Source organism: Aquarana catesbeiana, linkage group LG02, assembly GCF_042186555.1.
Source record: "Aquarana catesbeiana isolate 2022-GZ linkage group LG02, ASM4218655v1, whole genome shotgun sequence".
Lineage (NCBI taxonomy): Eukaryota > Metazoa > Chordata > Amphibia > Anura > Ranidae > Aquarana > Aquarana catesbeiana.
In genome coordinates this window covers 558,592,110-558,617,642 of record NC_133325.1, presented here as the reverse complement: position 1 = coordinate 558,617,642, position 25,533 = coordinate 558,592,110, and the positions used below count along the sequence as shown (strand labels likewise).

The window sequence follows — 25,533 nt, the reverse complement described above, 5'->3', positions numbered from 1 at the left end:
CCAGTGTAAATCTGATCACCCCCTATAGTACAGTCTCACTATGGTGACACTGAATTACTCTGATGAAAGTATGTAAAAAAATAGTCAGTATCCCTGATAACCGCCGCACCAGTCATATGATGACTCTGTACTGAACTGGTGACAGTATGTAAAAAAAAAAAAAATGTGAAGAAAAACAAATTTTAGTTTTTAATTTTACAAAAAATAATGACAAAAAGTTATAACTTCAAAAAACTCACCATGCCTCTTACTAAATACCCTGGACTGTCTACTTTCCAAAAAATGGGTCATTTGGGCGATATATGTACTGTCTTGACAGTTTACAGCCTCAAGAAAAGAAATGAGATAGGCTGTCAGTACATCAGAATTGATCATTTTTTAAATATACCATAGTTTTTAGACTCTCTAACTTTCACATAGACTAAATAATATACACTGATTTGGGTTATTTTTACCAAAGCAATGTACCAGATTACATTTTGGCCTAAATTTATGAAGAAAGATTATTTGAAAAATTTTAAAACGGAATCTAAGAACTTGTTTTTTCACAATTTTTGGTATTTTTTCATTTATATAGCAACAAAATAAAAAACAACCAGCAGTGATTAAATGCCACCAAAAGAAAGCTCTATTTCTGTTAAAAAAAAATGATAAAAATGTAATTTGGGTACAGTGTTGCATGGCTATGCATTTGGCAGGTAAAGTTGTCCAGTACTGAATAGCAAAAAAATGCCCTGGTTACGAAGGGGGGTAAAACCTTTGGGAGGTCAGGTGGTTAAGCATTTATGGAGTACTGTGTCAAATGCTTTGGCATAGATACACTACATGGTCTGGAAGGAACAATCCTTCATAAATTCATGCTGGTTGCTACTAATGATGCTATTTTCACCAGCAAATTCTTGGATATGGTCCCTTCTCATTCCCTCTAATAGTTTACATGCTGTTGATGTTAAGATTACTGGCCTGTAGTTTCCAGGTATGTATCTTGGCCCTTTTTTGAATGTTGGTACAACGTTGGCTTTTCAACAATCAGTTGGTACCATTTCAGTCAGTAAGCTTTCCCTAGAGTTTAGGAATAACAGTCTAGCAATGGCCTGGCTCTTTGAGGACTCTTGGGTGTAAGCCATCTGGTCCTGGTGATTTGTCCACATTGTTTTTCAAGCCTTTTTAGAACACTGGTTTCTGTTAGCCACAGGGGTACAGATTGTGCTGTGTTGTCTTATACCCCTTCTTCTCCACCTGAAGAGAAGAATGTATTGAACAGTTGCTTTCTCCCTGTCACTTGTAACCAACTTTCCTTGCTCATCTTAAATGGGGCTAAGATGTTCTGACTTTTCCTTTTTACGATTAATATATTGTAAAAAATGTTTGTTTTTATTTTTACTCTCTTCTGCTATGTGTCCCTTGTGATCTATTTTTGCTGCCCTGATCGTGCTCTTACATTTTTTATTGCATTCTTTATAGTGTTAGAATGCTGACAATGTCCCTTCGACCTTTTTTTTTTTTTGAAACTTTTTTTAGTCACATTATGCCCTTTTATATTTGAAGGAGGTTTTCGGCGCTTTTAACCCCCGATAGCAGGCGAAAAAGGGTTAAAATGACCCTCAAAGTGCCACTGCAGTGGTGCTTTGCCGGCGGTTTGGTGGCGCTGCCCATTCATTTCAATGGGCAGGAGCGGTGTATACACCGCTCCTTCACCGCTCCAAAGATGCTGCTTGCAGGAGGTTTTTTTTTAACGTCCTGCCAGCGTATCGCCTCAGTGTGAAAGTGATTGGCGCCCAAGCCGAGCTGCAGCTCCGTATATACATTCAGACATGGAGCTGCCATTTGGCCCCACCCCTCTCTCTCCTCTCCTAACTGACATTGATTGACAGCAGTGGGAGCCAATGGCTCCACTGCTGTGTCTCAGCCAATCAGGAGGAAGTATCTCGGACAGCCGAGGGACTCATGGACATCGCTAGACAGAGATGGGTCTCATGTAAGTATTAGGGGGTGCTGGGGAGGCTGCTACACGCTTAAGGCTTTTTTTTTTTTATCTTAGAGTGGATGTAAACCCTCACATATACCCAGTGACGTGAACAGCCTCAGATGATACACAGATTAAACAAATCTCGCTATATAAGTTTTACATGTATATCTGCTGTCTTCATCTTTATATACTGTTTAGAAAGTGCACATGATTTCCTCTTCCTGGTTACCACTGCAGTAAAGTCTGGGCATACAGCCAAGACAGCTGATTGGAGGAAAGGCACACTCCCCCACTCCTCATAGGTAGAGACTTTCAGCATTGTCCTTTGAATCGTTCAGCTTGCTGCTAATCTATTTATAGCATCTGCCCCAACACAAAACTCAGGCTGCTTTTATCATGTGTGACAGAGAACTTGTCAGGAGTTACGTGGCTGATAACAGAAGAACCGTGCACGAGACAGCTACGGGACATAGTGCTTTGAAGAAAGATAACAAAACACTACAGATGTATGTGCCAAGCTCAAATTTCGTGAGCCTTTAATGTTCTTGGTCTACCTTCATGTCGTCTTCTCCTATGATTTACGGTGAATGTAATTACCCCATGATCACGATTTCCCAAGTTATCCCATACTTCCGCATCCGCAACCAGCTCTGTATTTGTAGGTCAAGCAGAGTCTTGTTTCTTGTTTGGGCATCCACTAACTGACATATGAAATTGTCCTGCAAGACATTGGAGAAATGACAAGCCTTAGCTAAGTGAGCAGCTCCATCTGCCGAGTGAATATCTGGATAATTAAAGTCTCCCATGTTAATAACACTGCCCTGCCTTGTTGCCATTTCTAGCTGTGAGATAAAATTGGTCTCCTCTTCATCCTTCAGGTTTGAGGCCTGTAGCATACACCCACTTATTCATGTGAGCTGGCAAATCAGGTCTCCCACAAAGTCGAAATTCTCCTCATATATCAGTAGTTCCAGTTCTTCCATTTTTTTCACCAAACTTCCAGCATTTGTGAACATCCATTTTTGTACTTAAGCATATTATTTTATCTTAGTTTGTTCTGAGGTTTCAGTAGGCTTCCACCAACCTACGTGCATTGGTCTCATGTACTTCAGTTTTACTACCAACACTGACCACAATAGTACTTTCTGCCCCTAGCACATTGCCTGGAATAGCTTCCTCTGAGCCCTCCCCCATCACATAGTTTAAACCTTTTTCTAACTTTCTTCTGCCATCTATTTTCTTCCCCAACAGAGCTCCACTGTCCCCATTTAGGTGCAGCACATTCCTGCTGTAGAGCCAGTAACTGACTGAAAAATCAGCCCAGTTCCCCATGAACCCAAAACCCTCCTTCCTGGACCAGTTTCTCAGCCACTTGTTAAGTTCCTGCTGCCTCTCTGGTGTGGCTTGAGGTACAGAGAGTATTTGAGAATACTGCTTTGGAGGACCCTTTCTTCAATAGTACATAAGGCCCAAAATTATTTATTTATTTATTTTTTTTCTGGATGCTCCGTCTTTATCATTGGTACCAATATGTACCAAGACAGCCAAGTCCTCCCCAGCTTGACCCAACAATCTGTCCATCTGATCCATGATGTGCTTAACCTGTGCACTCGGTATACCACATACATAGTTACATATCCCCGTTTATTGTTTTCGCTAAGATGCTGCCTGTCCAAGAGTCTTTTAGAACTATTCATACTGCCTGCTGACACCACCAATTGTGGAAGGCAGTTCCACATCTGTACCGCCCTGACAGTGCAAAAACCCCCTACGCCGCTTAAGGTTAAACTGCTTCTCTTCCAGTCTCATCGTGTGGCTCCGTGACCTCTTTTACTCCCTGGGACTGAAAAATTAAATACTTACGCTGGAATCACTGATGAGATATTTGTATATTGTTATCTTATCTCCTCTCAGGCGTCTCTTCTCCAGGGAGAATAAATTTAGTGCTTGCAGTCGTTCCTCATAATTAAGATCTTCCAGTCCCCATATTAATTTTGTTACCCTTCTCTGGACTCTCAAGATCCAGCACATCCCTTCTGAGGATTGGTGACCAGAACTGGACGGAATATTCCAGATGAGGTTGAACCAAAGTCTTTTAAAGTGGCAGGATTATAGTTTTATACTGTTCGGCGATCACGGTCTTTGATAGATTTTCCTATCTGTCCTAATAAATTATTCCCCTGCCACCAATATCTATTTACTCTTACAAAAACAACAGTGCCGTGCTTATAAGTATAGGTAAATAATAGTGCTTATGCTGTGAAAAATGCAAAAACATACATTTAGATTATGTTCATATAAGTGACCCTGAGCGACTGGCAGGGCCAGCTCTTTTCTCTATACACCTGCCATGGCAGGCTGGTCTCAGGAGGCAGTCTTACAGCTGTACCGTGCTCTTCGGAGAGAGTGAGGCAAACTCCAGTTTACTGATCGTGACTACTACTCATCTTACATGCATCAAGTATTTAGGAAGAATCAATCCGTCTCTCAAATCTGGAGAACAGATAGAAGCATTCGGCAAAAGGACATTTTTTTCCTCCAGACCAAGCTAGGGGGACTAGTGTGAAAGGTGCTCTTCATCCATTATCCACTGTTTTCTTTAACAAAGAGTGTGGCTTTCTTCTTTTACGGTATTATTCGTGTATGGAGTCTCACCACATTTGCTGTGGTACAATTGTCCTGACGAGATCCCCAGTATTAGATCAGAGATTTTGTGGAGCATTTAAAATAAACGAAGTGTGACCTTTCCCGAGTGAGGGTCATTGGAACCTGGTAAGCCCCCACTCTTCACGCATTGTGCTAGTTTGCATAATGGTCATAACATCTGGAAGTTTCCTTTTGAATTCGCTTTTCTTTCTGTCATATACAAAGAAGATCACCTTGACAGCTTTTGGCTCTTTTTGTGGGACTTTTATATATTTTCATTTGTGGTTTATTCTGATGCTCTTATGTTTTTCACATTTTGTATCAAACACAATTTTGGTTTATTTTGACGCACTTTATATGAACATAATCTAATATGTTTTTGGTTGTTGCATTATACACAGCATAAGCACTGTCTATTATTTACATATGTTTATGAGCACTGCCTTGTTGGGTTAGTATTTATGTATGTCTTGTATTAGGGTATTGTGCTATCAATAATTGTTGGGGCATTAAGCACAGTTTTCTTTGCTTTTATATCTGTTTACCCTTGCCTGTAACCTTGACCCATCCTCACTGGAGCAGAAATTCCCCTGGAAGTCTGCTCCAGCAATGCCGCACCTGAGCTAATATCCCCAACCTGGCATATTTATTGGAATGTACCAACTCAGGATAATGCTCTCTAAAGCTCTCTTCCCTCTACCATTACTTCTAACTGTAACCCAGCTACCTACCTGTGGCTCCTTCCCCTCCATATCACACCCCCCTCTATACTAGCCCCAGCCAGCACCTAATGGGCAAGGTCCAAACTCTTTTCCAGGTTGTTGCTGCTTCACAGTTTTGCCAGTTGATTCTTTAGATCCAGGATCTTGACTTCCAAACAACCAATGTGCTTACATCTCACACATCAGTATTCACCCTTGAACAGCTGTTCAAGGAACGTACACGTGAAGTAGGATGTGCACTGGGTCTCATCACCACATTTCACCCACTAATGTAAAGGGGATAATCCAAGAAAAAAAAAATTGGAATTATTTTAAATGATTTGTTAATCCTCCTTCTTACTTTATCCTATTCTGAGCACTAGTTGTTTCCCTAATGTTTGGGATCTCATGCTCACTGATAATATGGCCCCCTGTGTCCTCACTTCCTGCTCCCACTCACTGATTAAACAATACATGTGAAATTCATATAATGTAGATTTGAATAATATATCAAATATAGCCATTTATAAGGCCCGATTCACACCTATGCAGGTTGCAGTTTGCATATTCCAGGTGCATTTTGCGTTTTTCAATACACATTTTTGATCCATTAAAGTCTATGGAACCAAAAACCAGAAAAAAAATCCCTGACCCTTTTCATAAAATGCACAGATGTGAACTACATCCATAGGAAACCATTTTAAATGGACTGTAGTCTGTTTCTGCAAAACTAAGGCCTAAGTCCATACATCATACACTGTTTGAGCCATGAATCCCACAGAAGTGAAAAAATGTGTCTTCGTTTTCAGTGTGGTAAAGTGCCTGTGCTTCACACCCTTATTGAATCGCCTCAGTGGCTCTACTCATTTACTAAATTTATTTCACCATTTATTTCAAAAATGGTCAGAGTAGGGTAGAAATGCTCTAATACTCAGGAATCGCTTTTTTTTAGGATCTTCCCAAACACTCTCATTCAGGAAAAAGGGTCCCATTCAGGAAAGGTAAAAAAAAGAAGGCTCATAGCGTAAAAAACTATCTGTTTTAGTAAAATCCATATAAAACACTCCATCAGCACTCACAAGTCAAGTGCTCAGGCCAGCACTAGGAGTCTGAGATTCTAGAAATAAATCAAGCGCTGTACCATGACAACTCCCTGCTTTGCGTGTAGCTGCTTTTCCTAACTCGCTGATGTCACTTCAGCGGCGTCGATCTGGATATCACCAGGGAAGCAAAGTCTAAACTTGAATATGGAAGGCAGGCTTTATTTTTGCCTGATTTTTTTATGGTTTCCTTTCTAGGAGTTTCTGCATGTGATGAATCCTCTCCTTTTTTTATTTCTTCTGGATTTGGACCAACGTTTGGCTTTTGGTACTCTTAAGGGTCAGGTTTCAACAATTCTATATTGTTTTAGAGACCGCTGGCCTCTCATTCTTTTAGATTTTTGTTCAGAGAGTCTCATGTATCTCCCCTGTTCCCCCATGTGACTTTGCAGGATGTGAATCCCACAAAGTAGTATTCCTTACCATCACTTCTGCAAGACAAGTATCAGATGCCCTATCCTGCAAGGAACCATTTTTGCTTTTCTATATAGAGAAGGGGCTATTGATATCTAGGACTTCCTTCTTGCCAAAGGTAGTTTCTGCCTTTCACTTAAACCAGGACATACAGTAATTCTTCTGTCTCTCTGTCTGAAATTTCCCTCCATTGACTAAATGCAGTTTGGGCTGTGTAGGTCTTTCTCCCGGCCACTACTTCCTTCAGGAAGACTGATTATCTTTTGTTCTCACAAATGGACCCCCGAAAGGTGCTGTGGCTTCTTGTTCCACCGTATTGAAGTGGTTCAGGCAGACCATCATTCAAGCTTCTAGTCTCAGGGATCGGGTTCCACCCTTTTCTGTCAGGGTGCATTGTACTAGATTTGTGAGTGTCTCATGGCCTGTTCAGCATCAAACAACTGTTCCTCAGGTTTGCAAGGATGCCACCTGGTCTTTTGTACATAATATCTTAAAGTTCTACCAGCTGGATGTTAAGGCCTCAGCTGATGCCAGCATTGGACAAAAAGTCCTTCAGGAGCTCTTTGAACTACAGGCAGTCCCCAGTCGTCCTGTTTTTTCCCCACAATATTTATTTTTATTATTACATGTTAAGCATGAAAATGTTTTTTTGTGTATGCTTGCATGGATTCTGTGAATATGTGCAAGCATCTTAGTACTAAGCTATGGATAAAGTATATCAAGCTGTCTCTTAGAAATAGCATGTGTTGATCGCAGCTGTGACAGCTTTGACCAGTCAGTCCTGGCACAGTGCACCTAATGGACTGCATAATCCAGTATGTCGTCTCTTCAGAGCACAGTGCCCAAGCGCCGGTGACTCCACTGGCTTGTACAAATGTGAATATATCCTAAATGGTACACGTTTAGAAGATATTCATTATACCTACAGGTAAGCCATATTATAGGCTTACCTGTTGTAGGTACAAGTCATAAAGTGTTTATTACAGCTTTAAGAGCATTTAAGTTATTTTTAGGATTTAATAAACACAGTTTGATATTCTACATCAGTGTTTCTCAACCTTTTTCCAGTCAGTGTGCCTTTGTAAATTATTTTGTTTTGAGGCACCTCTGTCCCAGGCTTGGGTCACGTTACTGTGCGTCATGGGACACGTGCAAAATCGTGCTGGTTCCCGACACAGACAAATGCTCTGCTCCTTAGAGGTGCCAGTAATTCTTAATGGTATTTCACACATTGGCAAACAAGGGGTGCTTTTGTTGCAGCGCAATAAAACAAAAAAGCAACCGGGGGTGTACACATGCTGTGGCAGTATCATACATACAGACACATATACAAGCACACATACAGACACACACAAACATATGTACAAGCACGCACAGACATGTAAACGCACACATACAGTCACATATGTACACAGACACACATGTATAAAACCCTTTAAAAAGTCCTAAAACCGTGGCACACCGGTTGAGAAAGGCTGTTCTACATCACCACATATGGAAAAAATTGTCTAAAACGGTGGTTCTCAACCTTAGGGGGTCTCTGGAGAGGGTTGGGGGTCTCTACAGGATGCTGGGTAATTTGCAGGGGCACTGTGGGAGACTGTAGGGTGCTACAGAGGCTTAGGAGTACTGTGGGTGTTTGAGGGGCACTGTGGGACTCTTTTGAAGGCTGAATGCTCTATGGGGGTCTGGAAGCTCTGAAGTAGGCTGGTGGGGGGGGGGTGATGTGAGATGGGAAGATGGTATTCTTTCTTCAATACTCTTTTGGATTTCTCCACAGTCCTAATCCAGCCCACAATCCCACTCTTGCATCCCAGTGAAGATGCAGCATTGACTTTCAAATGTGATATACAGAGGCCAGACATTGCTTCTATGGCAAAGAGCATGGCAGCAACAGCATTTATAGAACCTTATTTTGGGAGCTAAATTATCTCAATTATATGTCTAAAGTGAAAGAAGTGTTTAACGCTAAATTTGTTGTACCACATCTGTAAAGGATAAGTTCACCTTCTGGAACTTGTGAAATATTCCACCCATATTTAGTGTGGCACAATGTAACCTGTTCCAGCAGCTGTGCCCTCCACCCCCCTTTGACATCGAGCAGGGGATCTTCTCCCTGCGGCAGCTTTCACTATTTGAAAGTTACATGGCCGTGCGGGGCTCTGTCCACAAGGCCGTGCCATTCAATAACGTTCCCTGTGAATTCAGGAAACAGAACAAGGGTGCACACACCGCTTCAGGCAAAAAATTGACACACCCGATCCAAGATGCTAATCCCAGCTCATCACCGTAGGCAATATCAAGAAGAGAAGAAAAGATTGATCGCACACTTGAATCCAAAAGATGCAGTAGAAATTTCTTTATTGTCATGAGCCAGACAAAATTGCAATGATCAGTCTGATCATCATTGCAATTTTGTCTGGCTCATGACAATAAAGACATTTCTACAGCACCTTTTGGATTCAAGTGTGCGATCAATCTTTTCTTCTCTTCTTGATATACCCTGTGAATTCACAATGGCTCATAGTCACAAATGGACTGCGAGGTAGCTAATGAGCAGCCTTGTAGTTCATTAACAAGCCCCGTAACTTGTAAACAGTCAGCCCATATGCAGATACGGGCTAAAAGCTGCAGGGTTTGTCTGCAGGAGTCTGGCATTGCACTCGATCCACTGATCATAGGTACAATGCTTTCCTGCCTCCTTAGGGAAAAAATAATAAATGCACGTGTTTTTTTTTTTTTTTCCCCTGCAAAAATATGTGCATTTATTATTATTTTTTCCCATAAGGTGTACTTATCCTTTAAAGATTTTAGACTGCCCTTTGAAATCTAAGGCAGATGTTAATTTCAGTGGCACAAGGTAGGCTTTCACAAATCTGCAAAAGTGACACTTGTAAATCAACAAGTAATGAGTAATCAAAATTGGTGATGCTTTACCAGGACCACAGTCCAAGCCATGTTACCTTTGCTACAATTTCTAAAAAGTAGAGAGCCAGCAGACAGATCTAAGAAAAACAACCCCCCTTGGATAGATTACACAATCATTTCCATTTTGCCATGACAGCTTCGTCTCATCCTAGTATAAGGACCTGGGTTATTCTGCTACCATTTTTATCGTGGTTAGGAATGCCTCATTCCAAAGTAGTAAAAGAACACCCTATTCACAGAAGTGCCTTAACAGTATTCCAGATGCTTGATGCATAGGCTCCGTATATGTAGCAGAGATTTAAATAGCTGAAACCTATTTTTTTCGCTTGCATAGAATACAGTATGCACTTACAAAAGCACCTGCATATATTTCATTTGGTTACACTGTTATTTGTTTAACTGTTTGTTAATTCATAGCATTCTATATGTCTTTCTCTGTTTTGTCCCTGAAGACAGACAATATATTGGAGGATCAGGACCTAATAGATATTGGAGTCACAGATGTAGAACATCGTCGCCGACTTCTTCAGGCAGCCCATTTTTTACCAAAGGTAATGAAGTTACAATAATGCACCCTTTTTTCAAGGTTTTAGGTTAATTTCAGGGTCCCCTGAAACGCATACAGATTGAACTGGTTTTATGCTGCGTAAGGGCTCTTTCACACCCGCAATCCGCCCAACGGACTCCACTTTGCTCAGCGGGGGTCGATCCGTTGATCCCCGCTGAGGTGGTGGATGACAGGTCCGTCTCCACTCACTGAGCTGAGACAGACCTGTCAGAGTCCCGCTGTCCTCTATGGGGAAATAGGATCAAGACGGACCGCCTGTCCGCTTTCATCCGATCCACCAGACAGATGGGAAATAGGGTTTCCATCCATCTTTTATTTATTTTTTTCACGGACAGAATTGGATAGCAGCGGGTGTCAGCGGACATGTCACCACTGACATCCGCTGCCCCATAGGGGTGAATGGAGCGTCTGATCAGGTCCTCCTGGAAAAACAGACAGTCGGATTTGATCGGAAAGCTCTTGTGAAAGGGGCCTGACAGTACTGTCATGAATATTAAGAGTACTTGAAAATGTCAGTGTCAGTATGCAACCCAATGGCATAACTGTTTCCTTAGATGTAACTTTCAGTGCTGTAGAATGGTATTTTCTTTATCGTACATCATGGGACACAGAGCCTTAAGTAATTAATGGTTTATAGCCTACCATCAGGTGTTGACACTGGTAAACCCTAATTAAGGAAGTTTACTCCCTATGTATTAACCCTCCTCCTTCCAGGAGCACATCAGTTTTTTCGCCAATGTCTAAAGTGTTGGTCACGAGTGAAGAAGTGCTCTGAGGAGCTCCAGGAGGGATCCATGCTGGATTTAAATTCCTCCATAAAAAGAAGTGCCACTGAGGCCTAAAAATGGATGATACCTGGGACCTCGTATCCGAAGCACGAGGTTTTGCCTGTAATGCCTCTTTTTTTAGGGCTGGACCCCAGGAACCCAGGGCTTAGGTCTTGTTACATTACCTCAAGCTTCCTGATGTGGGGTGCTATACAAGGCCCAAGGCAGTTGGACCCCGTATTTACTGACCCAGTCCTTGATGGTTTGTCAAAACGTACCCGCCGTGATGGGTGAAAGCTGGATTTTCTGTTAAATCAGCAAATTCTTGTGGCAAGGACAAGGTAAAGAAAGATATAAATTTCTTTAATTTAAGGAAAAATTTTGTCATGCCTTAAAATCTCCACTAGATGGAGTCTATGCACATACCTTACTCGGTTGTCTTTCACTGTTTGCTCAGTTCCGTGCCTGGCAGTACAGCACGTGGAAGCAGATTTTTTGCAAGGTAGGAAAAGCTGCAAAAAATGTCTTTTTTCTTCCCCTGATGCGACCAAAAGGTTAGAGGGACAGCAGCGCTGTACCTCCCTTACATTACACCCTTCCCCCCGCCATGGGGGAGACGGAGGGTCCCGCTATTATACCGCTGAAAGTTTGTTACTGTGGCTGTATTTATTACACATGCCTGTGCCTCACCTACCCCCCCCCCCCCATTGGGTCTGGGACCCGAAAAACGCCGCGGTCAGGCGCCAGAAACATTTTAAATAAAAAAGGGGGCAGGGCCTAATACAGGTGCCGTGAAACGTCCACGGACGAACGGCAGGCAAATAGCAGATAAATACAGCTGTGTCAGTCTCTCCTCTGCTGATGAGGAGGAAACAAGTTGCCTGCACACAGGGAAACACGAGCTGTGGGACACGTGTGGGTTGCAAAACTGGCATTTCCTGATTCAGGAACAACACTCTTTTCCAGCACTAATGCTTATGCTTGTACATATGCGCAGAATCCTGTGGTTAAAAAATTGGTCAGCTGAAACACCATGTAAAAACCTCCTAACTGGGTTACCCTTTCATGGGGAGCGACTATTTGGAGAAGACCTGGAAAAATATATCAAGACAATTTCTGCTGGGAAAAATACCTTTTTACCAGTCAGAAAAAAATATAAACGCCCTGCATTTAAACCGACTCTTTCCCCTGCGCCAGGGGCTTCTGCCTCTAGGCAGTGGTGACGGCCTCTGCCGTCAGACTCTAGAGGAAAGACTCGGGGTCAGACCCAGGCTCAAAAGAAGCCACGGGGTAGGAAATCTGCAAAACAGAATCCTAAAGCCTCATCATGAAGAGGCAACCCCCCTCACCAAGGTGGGGGGAAGACTTCTGCAATTTTCAGAAGTCTGGAAAAAGGAAATTCAGGACAAATGGGTCATTTCCACGGTAACACTGGGGTACAAGCTGGAATTTCGTGACTTTCCACCGTCTCACTTCCTGAGGTCAAGCGTTTCCAAAGATCCAGAGAAAAAACAGTCTCTGTTTCAGGCACTAGACCGATTAATATCTCAAGGGGTGATCATACAGATACCCAAAAAAGAGCAAGGTCTGGGATTTTATTCAAACCTTTTTATGGTGCCAAAACCAAATGGAGATGTCAGACCCATTCTAGATCTAAGAAAGCTAAATCAATTCCTGAAGATCCGCTCCTTTCGCATGGAGACAATCGGGTAAGTAGTTTCTTTCCTTTTAGGAAGAGAACTTCTGGCGTCAATCGACATCAGGGATGCATAGCTGCATGTCCCTATAATTCCTGCTCATCAAATGTTTCTGCGGTTTGAGTTAGAACAGCAGCATTTTCAGTTTGTAGCTCTACCCTTCGGGCTAGCCACAGCACCTCGGGTGTTCACCAAAGTGCTGGCCCCACCTCTAGCCAGGTTAAGGGCACAGGGCATAACAATCGTAGCGTACCTAGATGATCTATTACTTATAGATCAATCAGTGACTCGTTTGAAGAAAAGCGTACGCGCTGCAACAGACTATTTGAAAAGTTTGGGTTGGGATCTCAACTTAGAGAAATCTTCCTTAATACCGCTAAGAAAGCTGGAGTATTTGGGTCTGATCATAGATACAGCCCAGGAAAGGGTGTTCTTGCCTCAGGCAAAAATCAACTCCATAGGAGAACTGGTGCGGAGGGTCAGGTCAAATGGCAATCCCTCCATTCGCCTCTGCATGAGGTTGTTTGGAACCATGGTAGCTTCATTCAGAGCAGTTCCCTGTGCCCAGTTCCATTCAAGACTGTTGCAAAACAGTATCCTGTCTGCTTGGAACAAAACAATTCAAGCTTTAGACTTGCCAATGTGGCTGTCCCCAATGCCTCACTTGGTTATTAACCTAGAATCTGCTGAAGGTAAAATCCCTCAGACCAGTCATCTGGAAAATGGTAACCACGGATGCCAGACTCTTAGGCTGGGGAGCAGTATTAGAAAAGACAACTGTCCAGGGACGGTGAGCAAGAACCGAAAGTATCTTGCCCATCAATATCCTAGAGATTTGGGCAGTAAGCCTGGCTCTAAAGGCCTGGACTTTCAGGTTATAGGATTGTCCTGTCAGGATTCAATCCGACAATGCCACAGCTGTGGCCTATATTAATCACCAAAGGGGCACCAAAAGAGAGAGGTGAACCATATTCTAACTTGGGCAGAAAGGAATGTTCCATGCCTTTCTGCAGTCTTCATTCTGGCAGTAGAGAATTGACAGGCAGACTACTTAAGTCGCCAGCAGTTATTCCCAGGGGAATGGTCTCTTCACCCTCGACATTTTTCGGGCTATTTTTTTAAACATGGAGGACTTCGGACATGGATCTTTTAGCATCCAGGTTCAACACAAAGTTGGTCAACGTTGTGGCCAAAACAAGGGATCCATTCGCATGTGGAACGGATGCCTTAGTGACCCCATGGGATCAGTTTTCACTGATCTGTGCATTCCCCCCCCCCATTCAGTTCCTGCCTCGACCTCTTTGCAGGATTAAGCTGAAAAGAAAGCCATCAATTCTAGTAGCACCAGCATGGCCCAGAAGGTTATGGTCCGCAGACATCGTAAAGATGGCAGTGGAGGGCCCATGGTCCCTCCCACTACGGCCAGATCTGCTCTCTCAGGGACCGTTACCAGCAGCTTAATCCGCCCGTCAAACCTCCCTTGAACCCCTGGGACTTAAACTTAGTTTTGTCTGTGTTACAAAAACAGCCATTTGAACCAATACAACAGATTCCCTTAGTCCCTCTGACAAGAAAGTTGGTATTTTTGGTTGCTATATCCTCAGCAAGGAGGGTTTCCAAATTGGCTGCTCTTTCTTATAAAGAGCCATATTTTATTTTTCATGAGGACAGAGTGGTGTTACGCCCTCTTCCAGGCTTTTTGCCAAAAGTCATTACAACCCTTGGAATCGCACCAGAAAACATAAGCCTTCCAGACTCTATAATATATAGTCATTTCAGGTTTTCACCTGAACCAAGCTATTGCCCTGCCATCGTTTTTTCCAAAACCATGTTCCAGGGAAGTAAAGTCACTACATTGTCTTGATGTGGTGAGAGCAGTTAGAGAAAACTCAGATCTATAAGACTGATGTCTTATTTATTCTGCCGGAAGGTCCTAAGAAAGGACAGGCAGCGTTGAAATCCACTGTTGCTAAGTGAATTCGGCAAGTGATAATTCAAATTTATGATTTAAGGGGTAAGATTCCCCCGTTTCAAGTTAAGGCGCATTCTACCAGGTCGGTTAGTGCTTCTTGGGCAGTGCGTCATCAGGCCTCCATGGCTCAGATCTGTAAGGCCACAACTTGGTCTTCAGTGCATACATTCACAAAATTTTATCAGGTGGATGTAAGGAGGTATGATATCTATCGCCTTTGGGCGTAGTGTGCTGCAAGCAGCAGTATAAGATCCTCAAGTCTGGGTGTACCCTGCGGGTTGTTTTCTCCCAACCCTCATGTGGCATTGCTATGGGATGTCCCATTAAGTAATTATTTAAGGCTCTGTGTCCCATGATGTACGATAAAGAAAATAGGATTTTTATAACAGCTTACCTGTAAAATCCTTTTCTTGGAGTACATCATGGGACACAGAAGTCCCGCCCCTCTTTTGGGATACAAGTATATTGCTTTGCTACAAAAACTGATGTGCCCCTGGAAGGAGGAGGGGTTATATAGGGGAGTAAACTTCCTTAATTAGGGTTTACCAGTGTGAACGGTAGGCTATAACCCATTAAGTAATTACTTAAGGCTCTGTGTCCCATGATGTACTCCAAGAAAAGGATTTTACAGGTAAGCAGTTTTAAAAATCCTATTATCTAAAAATGCTCTAGACTGGGACTAATCTTATTGACTGGGCAAGTCTGATATACAGATGGACCTACAGCAAAAAGTTGTACCAATGGTGGGATATCTGCATCTTTTTCTCTGGGTTATAAAACCAGGCAGGGATTCCCCCCCCCCCCCCCTTCATGACATTTGAAAAAACTTGGCCCCCCACATTAGATCATCTTCTTTAAAAGGGTGAATAATGCAGGTGAGGAAGAGAAAATTGCACCATATGCAGATAAGATGGTGCTGTTTCTGACAGATGCATGTCCCTCTCACAAGAAAGCACTTCATATAATCACTAAATCTGGTTCCTAGCTTGGCCTCTACATATCTACATGACTAAGACAAAGTCTATTAAATTTCCTAAAGAATTTTTAATTGTTCTTCGACCGTTCGTTGAGATTCCTTTAATTCCAATTATAAAACTTGGAAATTTAAATAACTTAATATAAAACTTAAAATTTACCACTATATGTTTGTGTTTAACGTGATATTAATCCTTCATTATTTTTTTTTAAGCTAAAATAACCAATATGTCATACTTTCCTGCTCTGTGCAATGGTTTTGCACTGAGCAGCCCTGATCCTCCTTTTAAGGGGTCCCCGTCAATGCTCCTGGTCCCTCCTTTTCGGCAAGTGCCCCCCGGGGAAAGCCACTATCCCTGGGGGCACCTATGCTTCCTAGCTCCCTCGCCGCCCAGTCTGCGCCCATTGACAATGGTTCCCTCTGCTATTAATCTGCCCAATGAGGAGGGAGACGGCGGAGAGAGCAATTGCTCTTGTGCATATCGCTGGATCGAATCGGGCTTCGGTAAGAATTGGAGGGAGGGAATGGGCTCCTGTAGCACAGAAGGTTTTTTAGCTTAATGCATAGAATGCATTAGGGTTAAAAAAAAACCCTGAGGCTTTAGAACCACTTTAAATCCAAGTGTGGCTTAGTCTACACCAAGTATTTTTACATGATGGTACAATTCCCAATACCATCTTATGTCGCCATTTACAAAATTTTGTTACCTTCTACTGAAATTTGTTTGCAATTGCCTGAGCTATAAGTTATTACATAAGCCCACAAAAAATCAAGGACTTGAGTTAATTACTTTTTTCAATGAAGATATTATGCGAGTACTAAACTCTTCTATCTGGTGACTTGATCTGTTCTAAGAAATAGGTATAAAGTGCATTTACTAGCTTTTGGTTTACTGGGAGACCCTAAATTGTTGCTTTATGAACTACTGAAGGGAGGGAAAGAAAAAGCCCACAACCCTCTGCTATCCTTATTCAAGTGCTTAAAATAAAAATGGGGAATGGACCAGTTACGTTACCTTCAAGGGCTGGGATTACTATCCACCATTGTTGAACACCACTCTCTGAGTGGGAAGAAGTGAGTGTATGGTTTCTGGGCCAGCTGCTGTCAGAAGTTTGTTTTAACTCATATGCCCAATTACAAGCCTTCCATAATGAGGTTTATGGGAGCCAACTGTACAGATGCTTTCAACTCTGCTGTGTCCTTCATTCTCAATTCCCTACATTTCCCCTTAAAGTGATACTAAAGTCTCATTTTTTTTTTTTAAGTTAAAAATAACAAATATGTTATACTTGCTCTGTGCAGTGATTTTGCACAAAGCAGCCTGGATCCTCCTTTTTTCGGGTCCCACTTCGGTGCTTCTGGCCCCTCCCTCCTATTAAGTGCCCCCACACCAAGCAGCTTGCTATGGGGGCACCCGAGCTGAGCCACAGCTCCCTGTGTCCATTCAGACACACAGCCACGGCCCACCCTCTTTCTCACCTCATTGGCTGGCTGACTGACAGCAGCGGGAGCCAATGGTGCCGCGCTGCTGTCTCAGCCAATGAGGGGAGTCCTGAGACACTCCTGCAACATCGCTGGATCTAGATGGACCTCAGGTAAAAATAACCTTTCTTCCTTTACAACCACTTTAAGCCAGCCTCAGATGGAGTTATTTTCTTTTCGGCAACCACAGGTTGCTGGAAAGAAAAACCTATTGATTCCCCCATCAATACATTCAGTGTTGATGGGGGAATCTTTCACGCAGAACTAATGTGTTCTCCCAGGAGAAGGAGGGGGAGCCACCTTGGCTGATATAAAAATTCATGTATATAGCTTGAATAGAGCATGGATAATCCCAGATTTATTGTGAAAAAAATATCACTCGTTCAAAGTTTCCCCAAATGCTCTAATATGCTTTAATCTTTTTCACATGATATGGTCATGTCCTAGCATACAGTGTTTCTGGGAACAGATTCACAAATCTGTTCTATCTCACTAATCCCAGTGTGCGTTCACAAGGCATCTGGCATTATCAGTACACAAAAGGGCAATTGCTATATAATTTATTGTTCTTAGCACTTGAGGCTGTTTAAAATTAGATGGCCAAAGAAACCCTCTCTTTCTCCCTATGTCTTGATTTGGCCTACAGTTCACTTCCCTACATATAATTAGTAATTTGCTAAAGTTTGTGGCCCGTAGCTTGACCTGTTAACATATAACTCAAATGCACCAGATTTATAGACCCTTCTCCTACAATTTTCAGTAGTTAGTTTGACCTTACAGGCACTCCTCCCTGGTTTTAGCACATAGCTGATAGATGAGACATTATTGTTTAGCTATAGTGGATGTTGATTTTTTTAGTATACTTCAGCTCCTTGGATGCACTTTGCAAGAATACAGTACTTGTTAAGATGCCATCAATCTTTACCACTGTAACGTATTCCAGTGATCCTGTGTAACAGACCTTATAATACATTGATAAATCTTATATTTTGCCAAAGCATTAATATCTGTTCTGTGCATGTCATATTGCATTAGCACTGCCTTTGCTTTCCAATAAACATGTTTGAAAAAAATATTTGTATTCATTAATTACCGTTATTTATATGCACAGTTTTATAATTTTTTTTTTGTTTTTTTCTTTTAATTTTTTTCTCTTTTTTCAACTCTCGACTTCAGACTAAATTGTTATACATGTCCATTCTAAATATGTTTATCTTTTTTATGCAAGATGTGTTAGTGTGTCTATCCCTTTAGAAATTAGAACAAATCTGGAAACTTAATTCACCTTAATAAGTGTTTAAGCACACCCAGATATCCTAGCACATTTTGGTTCACAATTTGTTTTTTTTGTTTTGTTTTTTAAGCCATTCCCGCTGTCGTGGGATCAGTCTGTAACCTCATGGCTGCGTAATCTTTCCCTCCAGCAGTATGCTTCCAGTTTTTTAAGCAGCGGCTATAGCTCTATGGAGACGCTTCGAAGTTTGTGGGAACTTGAGATTGTCAATGTAAGTTTTCCTTTTAATCATGTTTTAAATTGAGGAATCCCATGCCTGGCAAACCACTAGTACTAATTTCAGCCATGGGTAGCCCTGTTGGCACCCTCCCATATTATATCCGATTTGGAAATTTGAAGGAGCTGGGTAGAATATTGTTGCCCTAACATCAGATTCTGACAGCCGTGGGTGTTTGCTGGAAGGGAGGATTCCTTAATCCACTCTGTTTGGCATTGAAGAGGGAATCATAGACTTTTCTTAATCAGCCCGCGGACTGAACAAGAGAAATTTTACAGTATATGGCCAGTTTAGATAAACAGACTCTCTGCCTGTTCTTTTGACGTTCATACCTGGTTGCAATGGCACGTAACAGCAACATTGTGGGTGAAAGTGGTCACTATCCCTAAAGACAGATGTTAATTAGAGAAATGCTATTAATTGTCCCAATTCTGGAGGGCTTTCTCTAGTATATGACCATTTTGCTGCAAACGGAAATGAGTACAAGGTATCCAACATTTATGCACGCAGGCAGTCTGCTGGTTTAGATTTGTTGAAAAGCACTTGTTAAGATGAATGGCTATGTATGACACCGGAAAATGTATTACTAAAAAGAGCTGAAAAACCGCATTTCCTTGATTTACCAAATCTGACCATAGAACAGATGGTAATAAAGACTGCAACCCTAAAATGTCCTCTGTTTCTGACAGGTGCTAAAAGTTAATTTATTGGGACACCGAAAAAGAATCTTGGCCTCACTTGCAGAAAGACCATGTGAGGATCCTCCTCAGAAACCACCACGATTTTCACAGTTACGGGTGAGAAATATGGGGGGGACACACACACGCTATATATGTGTTATGTATGTGTTTACTATATATATGTTTTAGTGGCTTAACACAGGCAGACATTCTGCTGTATAATATTTTTCATTGCTGCACCTCAGATCTATCATGTATACAGGCAGTCCCTGGGTTACAAACATCTGACAACAGGAAGTGAGAGGAAATCTACCCCTAGGAAGGGAAATTCAGTCCTGTAAAAGTTATCATGGGGAAAAAAAGGTGTCTCCACTGAAGCTTTATCACCAATTCTTGTTTCCACAACAACCAAAAATTTTCAAAATCCAATTGTCATAGGGACAGAAAGTGGAGGTGAAAGCTTCTGAACAGGGACATAGCAAAATAAATATTACAGGGGTGTTAACCCTTCCCTATGCTATCCAAAAAACGTAAACTTTTTTTTTTTTGGCTGGAGCTACACTTAAAAAATATACCATATTTTTTGCTCCATAGCACCAAGGTTTTACAGGAGGAAAAAAAAAAAATTCTGAACCAAATGGTGTACTAAAATAATTTTGGTGTACTAAAATTGTAGACTGAGGAGGCGATAGCCACCTGGCTCGCGCTGAGAGGATGGGGTGCATTTCACCGCCTTATGCTTGTATAGAGGCCCTCAGCGACATGGGCATGTCTTTCATAGTGACACATCTTAGATGGGCTGGCCTGTAGTTGCAAACTGTGCAGTGGGGTCTGGGAGAGTGGCAGGAGGGTGCTGTGAAGGAGAGGAGTCTGCCACATCTATAAGAGGAGAAGATGCATCTGGCTCCCCAGAATCTATGTGGGGTCTAGATTTCACTGGGCTTGTAGAGGGAGATAAGGGGTTTACCTCCAGGGCATGGTTGAAGTTTGCTCACCTGTAATGACTGGTTCTTCTGAGCCTGCGCTTCCTGCTCGAGGCGAGTAGGAAGGCTCTAGAGGTCCAGCAGCTAGTGGTGCATTGTGACTCCCGCCGCCATTTTGGCGAAGCCCGCTTTGCATGGTCGGGTAGAAAGCGATCATTTTTTCACTAGCGGTGGGTCTTGGCGTCTCCGCATGTCCGGACGGTCAGCAAAGTATGAGCACGCCAGGAGGCTAGATGGATCACTGCTGGAGAGGTCCTGGGCTGTGATGTTGAAGCCGATTCCCTGGTACGAAGCGGAGCTCTGGATCTATGTGGCCATACTGTGCGGCGGTGCCTGGTCAGTATTCGCCTCATAAGACACAAAGACATTTTCCCCAATTTTTTTTTGGGGGGGGGGGGGGGGGGGGGGGAGTGCATCTTATGGAGCAAAAAATACGGTACTTGTTCTGACTTGCATACAAATTCGACTTAGGAACAAACCTACAGACCCTATGTTGTTTCTAACCCGGGGACTGCCTGTATATGTTTTTTAGTATATTTCTTAGTCTATTTACAGCTTAAATGTGATGTATTTGTATTATTTTAGAGTCATGATATTCTCCCTCGGTCTATGCCATCCATTCCAGTTGGAGAGCAGGATACCGGACTAGATTCCGGAAGAAGTAGGATAGAAGGCGCAGAAAGCAGGGAGCGCCACAAAGTGCTGGTATCTACAAAAGAGGTTTGACTTGTTCGATATATTGCAATATTTGGTGACTGTATTGCATTGTATCAGCTACTGCTTTGAATAAGACAAGGAACACAATTGTGAGCTGGGGGGGTGGGAAAGCTACCAAAACAGTTGACAATCTTTGTCTGACCGTGTGTCAGGGCATTAAAGAAAATCTCTGGTCACAGCACACCAGAGCAATATCAGCAATGTAATAGCATTACAAACAATAGTTTCTTGACCATCCAATTTAAGCTTACTTGAAAAATCTCCTTTCATGTTGTGAGTGTTGCCTGTCTGCTGGCCATCTCTTTCCACTACCTCCTAGATTCCCTACTTGCTTTGCAGCTTCTGTTCTGTAGTTTACTTTCAATTTCTAAGGATTATATATCCCATGGTACCTTGCTAACTTTCTGCCTGCAAGCCTGTACTTTACTGACTGTAAATCCTGAAACTCCTCTTCTCAGCATCTCTCTAGTTCAGAAGGCAGGCTCTCTAAGAGCCCTTGCACACTGGGGGCGGTTTGCAGGCGCTGTTGCGCTAATAATAGCGCCTGCAAACCGCCCCGAAAGTGCCGCTGCTTTCATTCCAGTGTGCAAGCCCCGAGGGCTTGCACACTGGAGCGATGCGCTGGCAGGACGGTAAAAAAAGTCCTGCCAGCAGCATCTTCGGAGCGGTGAAGGAGCGGTGTGTATACCGCTCCTTTACCGCTCCTGCCCATTGAAATCAATGGGACGGCGCGGCTATACCGCCGGCAAAGCGCCTCTGCAGAGGCGCTTTGCGGTGGTATTTAACCCTTTCTCGGCCGCTAGCAGGGGGTAAAACCGCCCCGCTAGCGGCCGCATACCGACGGTAAAACGCGGCTAATATTAGCGGCGTTTTACCGCCGACGCCGCCCCAGTGTGCAAGGGCTCTTAAATGTTTGACACAGCAGTGCCTACTCGCAGGGCATACAGAATGGGGCTCATTCTGCCACTCCTCTTAACCACTTGACGACCACCGCACGACGATGAACGTCGGCAGAGCGGCACGGGCAGGCAAAGGGACTTACAGGTACGTCCTTGCCTGCCCGCGGGTGGGGAGTCCGATCGGACACCCCCCCCCCCCCCCCGGTGCCTGCGGCGGTCGGCAAATCCTCCCCGGCGATCGGTGGTGAGGGGGAGACCATCCATTCGTGGCCCCTCCCTCGCGATCGCTCCTGGCCAATGGGATAATTTCCCTGCCTCTGTATTGTACACAGAGGCAGAGGAAATGATGTCATCTCTCCTCGGCTCTGCATTTTCCGTTCCGGCGCAGAGGAGAGAAGACTAGAATGTGAGATACAGTAGAACACGCCAGGCATACATTACACCCCCGATTCCACCCCCCCCCCCCCCATTCCCCCCCCCCCCATCCCCCCCCCCCCCCCCCCCGGTCACAATGACATCAAGCAGGTTTTTTTTTTTTGTTTTTTTTCTGATTACTGCATGGTGTCAGTTTGTGACAGTGTGGTGGGACAGTTACTGTTAGCCCCCTTTAGGTCTAGGATACCCCCCTAACCCCCCCCCCAATAAAGTTTTAACCCCTTGATCACCCCGTGTCGCTAAGCGATCATTTTTCTGATCGCTGTATTAGTGTCGCTGGTGACACTAGTTAGGGAGGTAAATATTTAGGTTCGCCGTCAGCGTTTTATAGCGACAGGGACCCCCATATACTTCCTAATAAAGGTTTTAACCCTTGATTGCCCCCTAGTTAACCCTTTCACCACTGATCACCGTATAACTGTTACGGGTGACGCTGGTTAGTTCGTTTATTTTTTATAGTGTCAGGGCACCCGCCGTTAATTACCAAATAAAGGTTTAGCCCCCTGAAAGCCCAGCGGTGATATGCGTCGCCCCAGGCAGCGTCAGATTACGCCAGTACCGCTAACACCCACGCACGCAGCATACGCCTCCCTTTAGTGGTATAGTATCTGAACGGATCAATATCTGATCAGATCTGTACTAGCGTCCCCAGCAGTTTAGGGTTCCCAAAAATGCAGTGTTAGCGGGATCAGCCCAGATACCTGCTAGCACCTGCGTTTTGCCCCTCCGTCCTGGCCCAGCCCAACCCACCCAAGTGCAGTATCGATCGATCACTGTCACTTACAAAACTCTAAACGCATAACTGCAGCATTCGCAGAGTCAGGCCTGATCCCTGCGATCGCTAACCATTTTTTTGGTAGCGTTTTGGTGAACTGGCAAGCACCAGCGGCCTAGTACACCCCGGTCGTAGTCAAACCAGCACTGCAGTAACACTTGGTAACGTGGCGAGTCCCATAAGTGCAGTTCAAGCTGGTGAGGTGGCAGGCACACGTAGTGTCCCGCTGCCACCAAGAAGAAGACAAACAGGCCCGTCGTGCCCATAATGCCCTTCCTGCTGCATTCGCCGATCCTAATTGGGAACCCACCACTTCACCACTTCTGCAGCGCCCGTACTTCCCCCATTCACATCCCCCAACCAAATGCAGTCGGCTGCATGAGAGGCATTTTCTTTATGTCCTCCCGAGTACCCCTACCCAACGAACCCCCCAAAAAAGATGTTGTGTCTGCAGCAAGCGCTGATATTGGCGTGACACCCGCTATTATTGTCCCTCCTGTCCTGACAATCCTGGTCTTTGCATTGGTGAATGTTTTGAACGCTACCATACACTACTTGAGTATTAGCGTAGGGTACAGCATTGCACAGACTAGGCACACTTTCACAGGGCCTCCCAAGATGCCATCGCATTTTGAGAGACCCGAACCTGGAACCGGTTACAGTTATAAAAGTTAGTTACAAAAAAAAGTGTAAAAAAAAAAAATATATATTATATATATATATATATATATATATATATATATATATATATATATATATATATATATATATATATATATATATATATATATATATATATATATATATAAAAAAATAGTTGTCGTTTTATTGTTTTCTCTCTCTATTGTTCTGCTCTTCTTTTTTTTTTTTTTTTTTTAATTGTTATTATGTTTTATCATGTTTGCTTTTCAGGTATGCAATTTTTTAGACTTTACCGTTTACTGTGTTTTATTGTTAACCATTTTTATGTCTTCAGGTACGCCATTCACGACTTTGAGTGGTTATACCAGAATGATGCCTGCAGGTTTAGGTATCATCTTGGTATCATTCTTTTCAGCCAACGGTCGGCTTTCATGTAAAAGCAATCCTAGCGGCTAATTAGCCTCTAGACTGCATTTACAAGCAATGGGAGGGAATGCACCCCCACCGTCTTCCGTGTTTTTCTCTGGCTCTCCTGTCTCAACAGGGAACCTGAGAATGCAGCTAGTGATTTAGCCAGCTGACCATAGAGCTGATCAGAGACTAGAGTGGCTCCAAACATCTCTATGGCCTAAGAAACCGGAAGCTACGAGCATTTCATGACTTAGACTTCGCCGGATGTAAACAGCGCCATTGGGAAAGCATTTTATCACACCGATCTTGGTGTGGTCAGATGCTTTGAGGGCAAAGGAGAGATCTAAAGTCTAATAGACCCCTATTTTTTCAAAAAAGAGTACCTGTCACTACCTATTGCTATCATAGGGGATATTTACATTCCCTGAGATAACAATAAAAATGATTAAAAAAAAAAAAAAAAATTAAGGGAACCGTTTAAAAATAAGTTAAAAAAGCAAAAAAATAATAAAGTAAAAAAAAAAAAGCACCCCTGTCCCCCCCTGCTCTCGCGCTAAGGCGAACGCAAGCGTTGGTTTGGCGTCAAATGTAAACAGCAATTGCACCATGCATGTGAGGTATCACAAGGTCAGATCGAGGGCAGTAATTTTAGCAGTAAACCTCCTCTGTAAATCTAAAGTGGTAACCTGTAAAGGCTTTTAAAGGCTTTTAAAAATGTATTTATTTTGTTTCCACTGCACGTTTGTGCGCAATTTTAAAGCATGTCATGTTTGGTATCCATGTACTCGGCCTAGGATCATCTTTTTTATTTCATCAAACATTTGGGCAATATAGTGTGTTTTAGTGCATTAAAATTTTAAAAAGTGTGTTTTTTCCCCAAAAAATGCGTTTGAAAAATCGCCGCGCAAATACTGTGTGAAAAAAATGAAACACCCACCATTTTAATCTGTAGGGCATTTGCTTTAAAAAAATATATAATGTTTGGGGGTTCAAAGTAATTTTCTTGCAAAAAAAAATATTTTTTTAATGTAAACAAAAAGTGTCAGAAAGGGCTGTGTCTTCAAGTGGTTAGAAGAGTGGGTGATGTGTGACATAAGCTTCTAAATGTTGTGCATAAAATGCCAGGACAGTTCAAAACCCCCCCAAATGACCCCATTTTGGAAAGTAGACACCCCAAGCTATTTGCTGAGAGGCATGTCAAGTCCGTGGAATATTTTATATTGTGACACAAGTTGCGGGAAAGAGACAAATTTTTTTTTT

The 25,533-nt window shown here is 43.0% G+C and overlaps 1 protein-coding gene across 5 annotated transcripts in view; it reads left to right on the top strand.

The window, feature by feature from the left end:
* ANKS1A (ankyrin repeat and sterile alpha motif domain containing 1A) overlaps positions 1-25,533 on the top strand; it is a 175,226-nt gene that overhangs the window by 105,129 nt on the left and 44,564 nt on the right. For all 5 annotated transcript variants that reach the window (XM_073616016.1, XM_073616015.1, XM_073616019.1 and 2 more), the window contains 4 exons: positions 10,211-10,309; positions 18,585-18,725; positions 19,421-19,528; positions 20,980-21,114. In XM_073616016.1, coding sequence (XP_073472117.1) covers positions 10,211-10,309; positions 18,585-18,725; positions 19,421-19,528; positions 20,980-21,114 — 483 coding nt within the window. The remainder of the gene's footprint in view (positions 1-10,210; positions 10,310-18,584; positions 18,726-19,420; positions 19,529-20,979; positions 21,115-25,533) is intronic.